Source organism: Echinococcus granulosus (assembly GCF_000524195.1).
Source record: "Echinococcus granulosus chromosome Unknown EG_S00017, whole genome shotgun sequence".
NCBI lineage: Eukaryota > Metazoa > Platyhelminthes > Cestoda > Cyclophyllidea > Taeniidae > Echinococcus > Echinococcus granulosus.
This window is the reverse complement of record NW_020170397.1, coordinates 341462-350110: the sequence shown is the minus strand read 5'-3', so window position 1 is coordinate 350110 and position 8649 is coordinate 341462. Positions and strand designations below refer to the sequence as shown.

At 41.6% G+C, this 8649-nt stretch overlaps 1 protein-coding gene across 1 annotated transcript in view; it reads right to left on the bottom strand. All coding sequences in view use genetic code 11, as the record gives it.

Annotated features, from left to right (window-relative positions):
- Positions 1 to 1119: 1119 nt before the first annotated feature.
- The window catches only part of EGR_03308 (Neuropilin and tolloid-like protein), a gene marked incomplete at both ends in the record, with an annotated part of 10392 nt that continues 2862 nt past the window's right edge, over positions 1120 to 8649 (bottom strand). Inside the window, 5 exons of the mRNA XM_024492557.1 lie at positions 1120 to 1301; positions 3990 to 4454; positions 6293 to 6458; positions 6537 to 6685; positions 7338 to 7601. Coding sequence (XP_024352958.1) covers positions 1120 to 1301; positions 3990 to 4454; positions 6293 to 6458; positions 6537 to 6685; positions 7338 to 7601 — 1226 coding nt within the window. The remainder of the gene's footprint in view (positions 1302 to 3989; positions 4455 to 6292; positions 6459 to 6536; positions 6686 to 7337; positions 7602 to 8649) is intronic.

Sequence of the window (8649 nt, the reverse complement as noted above, 5' to 3'; positions counted from 1 at the left end):
GGACGTTGTTAACAGAACGCACTTTACGCTTACCAGCACGAGGGTAGCATGTTATGTAATGGTTGTAGAACTCTAAGTTCCTACTTTATTTCGCAACCATTCGTGCACATTAAGCCTCAAGAGATAACTTTCTTTTACCCCTACAGAAATTACGCAATAAGGCAACAGTGGTCAATGAAATTGAGGCAAAAAGGCAAGGTGCTTGAAGAGAGAATTGGTTTTGATTTTTCGCTCTAAAATAGATCCCCAGCGGCGGTCAATTACACCGTCCTAAGGAGATTAACTTCTCTTGGACGAGGGAATTGCTTTTTTGCTCCATTATTTTACCTAAAATCGCCTACATGGCTAGATCGCATTGCAGTCTTAGCAGGGTGTACAAGAGTACGGCCGTTGAAAGAGCGGTCAGTAACTGGACTTTTAAGCCTATGTGGCTGGTAATTAAATTTATGCATTTCAAAAGGAACTAGATGGCAGACATGATCGTCCTGGACTTTGAAATTACATGGTTTGTGATGATTAAGGGCTTCTAAAATCAAACATTAATTTGAGTGTTAATAAAGGTTTTCACCCTTATAGTTTATCCAAAACCAGCTGTTAAAGCGATGCTATTGGTCCTGAGGGAGTGTGAGGGAGTAGTCAATGTCGACGACGTTGAATGTGTTTGGATAGAATAATAGCACATATTGAGGTTTCTGTTTTTAAGTTTCGTCAACTACTGATCTAAAAGAAAACATTTTAAGACGGAGAAAATTTAACTAGTCAGATTATTCGATAATTACTTGTATAAAACTTCCATTCTAGTTACAATATAGGGGCAAAATAAACTCTCCTTTTAAATAATAATACTGCCTGATTTCATGTCAAATAAATGGTGATTTGACATATGCCTCTGTTCCCCTAGGCGATGGCCCCAAGAAGAATCAAATCACCGAATATATATACCATTTTCTCCCCTGGTCCAACCATATGTTAAAGGGGACATAAAGTGAGATATTGCATTCTTAAACGCAAAATGTTTCATCTCTTTTTTTTTCTTAAGAAAAAAGCATTTGAGCTAGTTTGGGTAATACAAAAGTAAGATTGGTCAACGAGCATTCTGATTGGATTGAAGCCACGCAATTAATCATTCCCTTCACAAAGGGGTTTGAGAAAGTCATGCAAAATAGGAACAAGACTCTGACCTGGATTGCATGCGGCGTCGCCCTCATCTTGTCCCAGTGGACAGTTGATTACTCCATCGCACCAATGGCTGGTCTGAATGCAGTAGGCCTCGTCACATGCGCGTTGATTGGGTGCACAGGCTAAATGCAGCGCAAATTGTCAACGCCGAGAGTTAGAGGGACAGGCATGCACACACATACAATCCATACAGCTTCACCAGTTCTGCACGCACAAATATCGTTCTTTAAATGAAAAAAAAATGTCTTTTTGCAGCAAAATTGCATAAAATTAGGATAGCTTTAGCATGCAAAGATGCATTTTCGTTTGTCAGCCAATGACAAGTGCCAACCACGAGGACATCAACCAATCAGATGTGGAGCTCCTAAATCACGTAATTTTAGCGATGGAATTTCTAACATTCCTCATTTTTACTAAGTAAAAGTGACTAAAAAAGAGTTGAATTTTAGGGGACAGATGAAGTCTATATTAATACAAGAGAATGAAAAGAGACTTCATATTTTTAATCTAGTGAATGTTCAAAAAGTGCTCGACTACTGGTGTCACATTCAAGCAATATGATGATCGCTCCTCCCTAAGGCGGATACCTTAATAACTGGAGTTTTAAGAACCGTTTGCAGATTCTCTCGAACCAGAAGGAAGTGACTTATGTAGCATTTTTGTGAACAAGACAAGTGCCCGTAACATTCTACCATCTGGCAACATCTGCGAATCCTTAAAAATGGTAACATTTTTTAATAATTTTCCTTTGAATATGGCTTCCGAGGAGGTAATGATGGAGTAATTTACCAGCTCTTTTTTTGCTCTGCAGCATACTTTTAGGATGGTGGAAAAAATGTGGCTGAAGATGCAATATATCTCATTTTAAAATCATCCCTTCTCCAACTAATTTGAGGTCTGCTGTTAACTTTGGCGAGCGCTCTACTTTGGTGGATGTAAAGTGTTTTTCGCACGTTTAACATGCTCATTTGAAAATGACCAAGCTAGCAGGGCTGTTCAGAGGGAGAGGCGAACGCCACTAGCCAGGACGGGTACCGGGGCCTTTAATCACGGCATTTTGATCAAAAGTCAAAAAATTTAATGGGTTTGAGTTCTTCTTCACTGCTAGTTGGAAAAAATTAATTAGGGAAAAAGAAGTTGAATTCCACTTAGATTATCCCGTAAGAATGGGTTTTTTCATTTTCTGCACTTTCAAATAGTGGTATACTTTGATCAGCAAATTCAAGTGATGAATAAAATATCCTTTTATTTGCTAAATTATACGCAAATGATTTAAAAATTAGAGCCTTCTACTTTGTGACATGCATAATTTACTTCGTTTACAGCCCAGATACCACATCAAGTAATGGAAAGACAAATTAAATTCAAGATTTCACACTCTGCAAAGTTGTGTTATAACTATGCGACGATCAGCACAAAGGAGACCGTTTTTTGAATAAAGCGGATGGATGAGTAGATACAGGATGGATACGGGATAAGTGAATGGATAGCGGATTGAATGGAAGGATGAATTGACAAATAGGTTGATGGATATTTGATGAATGAATACTGGATAAATGGATGGATACGGAATGAATGGATTATTGAATACTATCTCTTTTTATTCGACTAATTTCAAGATAATAACTTTAAAATAACAAGGAGCTGGCTTCTAAAGTTAGAGCAATGAACAATCGCTAAGCATCACAACTGATTCTTCATCGAAACAAAACTACCTCCCACTTAAATACCAAAATAAACGCTTTTTCATGGGTAATAGGTGTCATATTACCAAAAATTCTACCCAAATGAGTTGTTGTGCACTAAATACAGAAGGCTTTAAAAGAAGTTTAACTCATTCCTTGAAGGAGTCGTCACTACATCCTATCGCTCCTCCCTTTCCAATGAAACACGAGCCAGCTGCACCCACTCGGGAAGCCAACAACCAAACCTAGAGGCCTAGACGCCTCAAGTTCTGCTTCATTCTAATCCTCCAACTGTCCACTCCATTTCTCACACAATCATGTGACTGCACTGGGTGGAGAAACGTAAAAAGGGGAATTCGGGGAGGGAGAGCAATATTTCATTCCCTTAATGGTATCCAAACTGAAGCTCACATATTCCTACAGGTAAGTAAGTGGTATGGCAGAATGGATTGTGAGTTACGAAGTGTAGAACTGTGTTGTCGCTTCTTTTTGACTGATTCACTAGTTGTGGTAGTTCCTCGTGAAGTTGACGCAGTTATGCTTTTACATCGAGTTGTATCAAGCAGCATGGACAAATTAAGCCAAAGCTATAACTAAATACCATTTAATTAAATAAAAAAACGAGTGAAGACACTTAAAGCAGCTGGCTGAACCCATCAGGAGTCACCACAGAAGGATTGAAGCACCACCGACTTCTAAGCAAATGCCCTACACTCGGGTACTAAGTCGGAAATGGGTACTGGTTAAATTTATCTTCAAGGGGCTATGTTCATTGCCATAGCAACTCATTATAACACCTTCGATGCAGCCTCATTGTTAATTACAAGACTCGTTGTGGCCCAAGCTGGGCCACGTAGTGAAGGGATGGTCTTTTAAAGTCATCGATTTTGGTGTCTTGGGGATTAGTCCACACCTACGACCTCCTAGTCCTTCTATATACCACCGGTAGGCTAAGAGGAGACCGTTTCCTGCTTAATAATTATAATTACAATATGACCAGCATCAAAAACGGAATGAGGCTGACTTTTAAAAGAGCAGATATTTCCATGAATGCATCCACCCACTCTTGAACACTTTTCATGTCTTAATAGTCGCATTTGACAAAGAAAATGAAATCTGACTAACCTCCATTAACCCGTGGTGAAAGAGTAGTTAAGGTGAAGGTAAAATTTGGCAACATGGAGAATATATCGAGGGTCTTCGCCGTCCCAAATGGGTCTACTCCATCCTCCAGCACTCCTACAGGTCCAATCTCAGTTGCAGAGAGAAGCGGTCTGGAAGGCTTTGCAACAATCAGTCGAGCCACTAGACGCGGTGATGGAACAAGGAACTGCCGACGTACATATCCGTCGCCTACGTTTTTATCGGAAGAGGAGGCGGAACCAGAGGAGGAGGCGGAAGAAGAGGATGACGGACTGCCGGAGGCGTCGGACAGATCTGTATGCACGGAGGCGATGCAAAATCGATCAACACGGGGGCATGGAGGAGAGGCCTCAGAAATCGTCATTCCATCGGTATAGATCTCTAGAAAGGTGTGGGTTCCGTCGATGTATGAGGCTGGATCGGGTATTGATGGGGTGTACTGCCTCACTAAAGGTGAAGAAAAATGCAGAATTATAGCGACTTTTGCTAAGCAGTCACACACACACTACCCGTGCTGCCTGTGATTAGTAATCTGGTGTGTATGTCAGTCGCACCACTAATTGTAGCACTGTCAAAGGCAAAATGCCTTTTAGGCCTGCACGAAAGCTGGCGGCCGATGACATGATCACTCAGTGTTATAACGCCCCGGTCAACAGGCATCACGTTTTTGACGTACTGATGATCTTCAAAGGTTGTTATCAGTTAAAAATGCCAGTTTCGTGGTTTTCCAGCTTCCATGTCTTTTAAGTTGATGGAAGGGCAAACGACGAAGTCTTGACGTGTTACTCTTCATCCATTTGTCATCGGCAATGACGCGTGCCTTTTTTATAGTAAAGAATAGAGAGACCTTCAGAATGCTGTACCACCTCAATCAAATTGCTTATTTACACAACATCATTACCGAATGCTATACAAAGTTTGGTATCAGAAAGGACTTAAGTTTGGTTTACAAAGTCGACAATCCAAAGGCACATCGGTTTTGTGCTACCGATATTCTACAAGGGCTTAAAATAAAAATGAGCTAGTAAAGAGCATGGCCTTAGTAGAGTGACGTGCTTCCAAGCTCACTAACGGGCCATTAGAGTTATTAATATTAAAAATCCCTCGCAAGCTTCTGATTGGTCAATTTCCCTGGAAAGGACGGTGATTGGTCAGTTTGGTGGAAACTGATACGTAACCATCCCCAAGAAACGACATCCACCATTATTAGAATGGATGAAAAGTAATTGCGGAAACTCGATATTTGAAGATGGACACCCATTTGGAGGTAAGAGAAATACTAAGGAAGAAACTTATTAAAGTAAATAGTGCTTCGTTTACTTCTCCATGAAGAAAACCCCCACTCCGCCGAAGAGCTAGACTTAAAGGCGGTAAACCTTCACAAAAAATCATGAAAGGCCAATTTAAGACCTCTGAAGTGACCACTTTGAAACCGCATCTATTTGCCCTTGACATAAAATAATAACAGTTTCTGCTGGTGCCTCCAAGGCGGCCTACACTCAGAAGGATAGGGTGGGTAGAAGTCTACAGTGGATAAATGAATTCTTGGAGCCACAACATGGCAAATGGCATGGTGGTGCTTCCACCCAAAGAAGAAAATGACTGAAGTATTTTTACTAAAGCAGAGGAGAAAATTAGGGGAACCACTTCATTTGCAAACATTTTATCAACTAGTGTACGAGGACGATTGGACAGCGGCTATTTCAGTCATTCACCCAGTTACGCAAACCCTTCTCTCTGTGGATTATGCCTTCCTTTGGGTAGCACAGCGCTCCAGCTCTACCTGGAATCTCTCCTTCTTCTACTCCGATATGGCTTACAACGGCCCCCAAGGAAGCTTAGAGTGTTGTGTTGAGGGCAGTGACGGACAGATCCCAAGTAAATGAACAAAGCATTTTGATATTGTAAGTTGATTATTACACTTTAACGTCACAAAGGGATGGCATCCACCGTGGATCATGGAATCAATTGAGACTTCCGTTTGAAAAGTTAATGAAGCTACATCTGATTTCGACATTTTTACCCTAACTCCGAGTTGTCCGAGAAGACAATGAATAACCAAAGCGACACCAGGCTTGAACAACTTGAAAATAGCTGTTGCGAAGTTATGGTAACTACAGAATGCGAGTGACGGCGTAAGTGTCTTCAGCACGGAACGCCATTCGGAAGAGTCTTTATATCAAAGCTGACAGTCCGAGAAATTTCCTGCCTTCTGTACACACAGCTCCGAGTACAGTCTTCAAATAACTCAAATCAACTAAAAATGAGAGAGACCAGGCACTGACCTTGAACAATATTAGACGATTTTTCAGTAAAAAAATCCGCCCTCACCGAACCCGAACCTGAGTGGTAATCGCAGTACTTGACTGCCTTTTGTTTAAGCAGAAAATCTGGGTCGCAGCTCCAGGCCGCCATCAGCGGCACTTGAAAGTGGTGTACGTGCATCAGAATCTGTAATGAGTAACACTGTTTCTTTTCGGACGGACAACTACACCCTTTAACCGAATTCTTTGAAGAGCAGCTACTTACGTGTGTTCCAGGAGGAGAACGAATGTCGAAGACAGCTTCCAAGGGAAGCCGTCGTTCCTCCGTACTAACGTAGTCAAGTTGTTTAGTTAAGAATTCACTTCGCATCGTCCATTGTTCATCTTCATTTAGTTGGATGACATTAAACCGCCCTGGTAATGCCAAAATGTAAGAATCCTGACTCATTCTGAACACTTTAAGGTCTATCATACAACCCCTGAAATCATCCTTATAAATAATTTTAGCAGCAATATGAAAACAATGAGCTATATTTAGGCATAAAACTTACGAAGTATTTTTGGATGTAGATCTAGAGCAGAAATGGGAAAAGAAAGAAGGATTTAGTTATCATATGCAAAAAAAATTTTCCCATTCATTACATCACAAATTAAACACTAAAAACGTGTAACTATGCTTGAACAGTTAGAATAAAAATGACCTACCGCGATACTCATCGTGGCGATCACCTGAAAACAAAAAGGTTAACTTAAGGGACAGTTTATCTGGTAGCCGATGAAATTCTTAAGGTATGTGAATGAAGTAAACATGTTAAAATTTGCTCATAGTCTATTCTTGATTAGCCAGTGAACTGCTTGGAGCCACACCATTAGTTAGTTTACATGAATGTCATAAGAATTAACGCATAATCTGATGTGTCACCGGCTTCTGATAACAAATTGGAGCGTCATGTGTTGTCAAATGCCATGAGTAAACAGGCCCTCGCAGCTGAGAGGGAGTCCTGGCTGACAATAAACTCTCAAGTCGTCCAATTTTTTTAAAAAAAGAGTCTTTTGTTCAAATTACCAGCTTTTTGGAAGTAAAAGATCGCCCTAAAGCCATCGTGTGGCAGGGTGTTATCACTTCGGAATCGGAGCCAGAGGTAGCGACTGGTGGATCGAATTTCCTCATTTTCAGGAGGTGGCAGGCGCGAGCAGAACCGACCAATCAGAGGGGAGAAACCGAATGCTCCGTCTCGCACTTCGAGAAAATCCGTGGTACAGAGAGAATCAGGCTCAAGGGCAAAGGGCTGGGAGATTTGAAGGAATATCCGGTGGTCCTGTGATGGAGCTGGAGAAGGAATGCATTCAAACTGTTGAATTTTTTTTTCGATTAAGAGTTATCTATTCTCCTTATGACAATGCTGAAAGGCTCGAAATTATCAACGATCTGCTGTCGGCCCAGGATTATTAAAAATACACTTTTGCTGCAAGTTCGGCCAGCCTGACCCAAACAAAATTCAGCGAAGCTGAAAACATTACTCTGTAATGCGAATTCGTTATGGATGTACCCGATCTTGCTGGAGATTGAGGTAGGACTGCGATTTCGAGGAATAAAACAAGTTGCGAAAAACATGTGCTAAGAGCATCTTAGGTGAACCAGGGGGGAGGTACTAACGTGGCGGTACTACATTAGTAATAAAGACAGAGACCGTCATGCTGAGATAAATGGTAGCTGAGGCCCATGTCGTGGGCGCTCTAGTCCAGACACCGCTAGACGCGAGGACGGGCAGCAGTGGTAGTACGCATGCGGGCAACAGCATGTGGTGGTGCACGAGGCTTCTGCCTAACAAAGACGCTAAACCCGAACGCAAAGATATCTCCTGGTATCCGTGGGAGACTTCAAGTATAGTACGGTACAGCGGAGTACGGAAGTCTGCGATGGTGGGGATTCAGCCTTCACTCCAGGGCTCAACAATTTTTCGTGTGGCTGTGTCAATGTGAGACGCTTTAAAATGGGTCACCCTTCTAAAATAAGGCATCTCCTTACCTCCAACATTTAATCTATTTAAGACAATGTAAAAAGTTGGAAGATCCCAACTTAAAAACATTTACTTTAAGAGCCTAAACGGGTTAACAGGAAGTAGTTGCGCATGAAATGAGAGTTGAGGTCGACCGCATGTTGATTCAGATCAAGTAATAAGGAGTAGGTGATGATTCCTCTATGTCGTAAATCCTTTTAGCCATCTCAGTTATATGGACGTTACGATTTATCTTCTCAGAGACCATGTTTCATGGGCGGTTTAAGCCAATGCATTCGCTTTCTTTGGTCGGAGACGCCTCCTAGTCAGGCATCGATGAGAATTGGCAAGCTGGATACCTTGCCAAAACGGCATAGA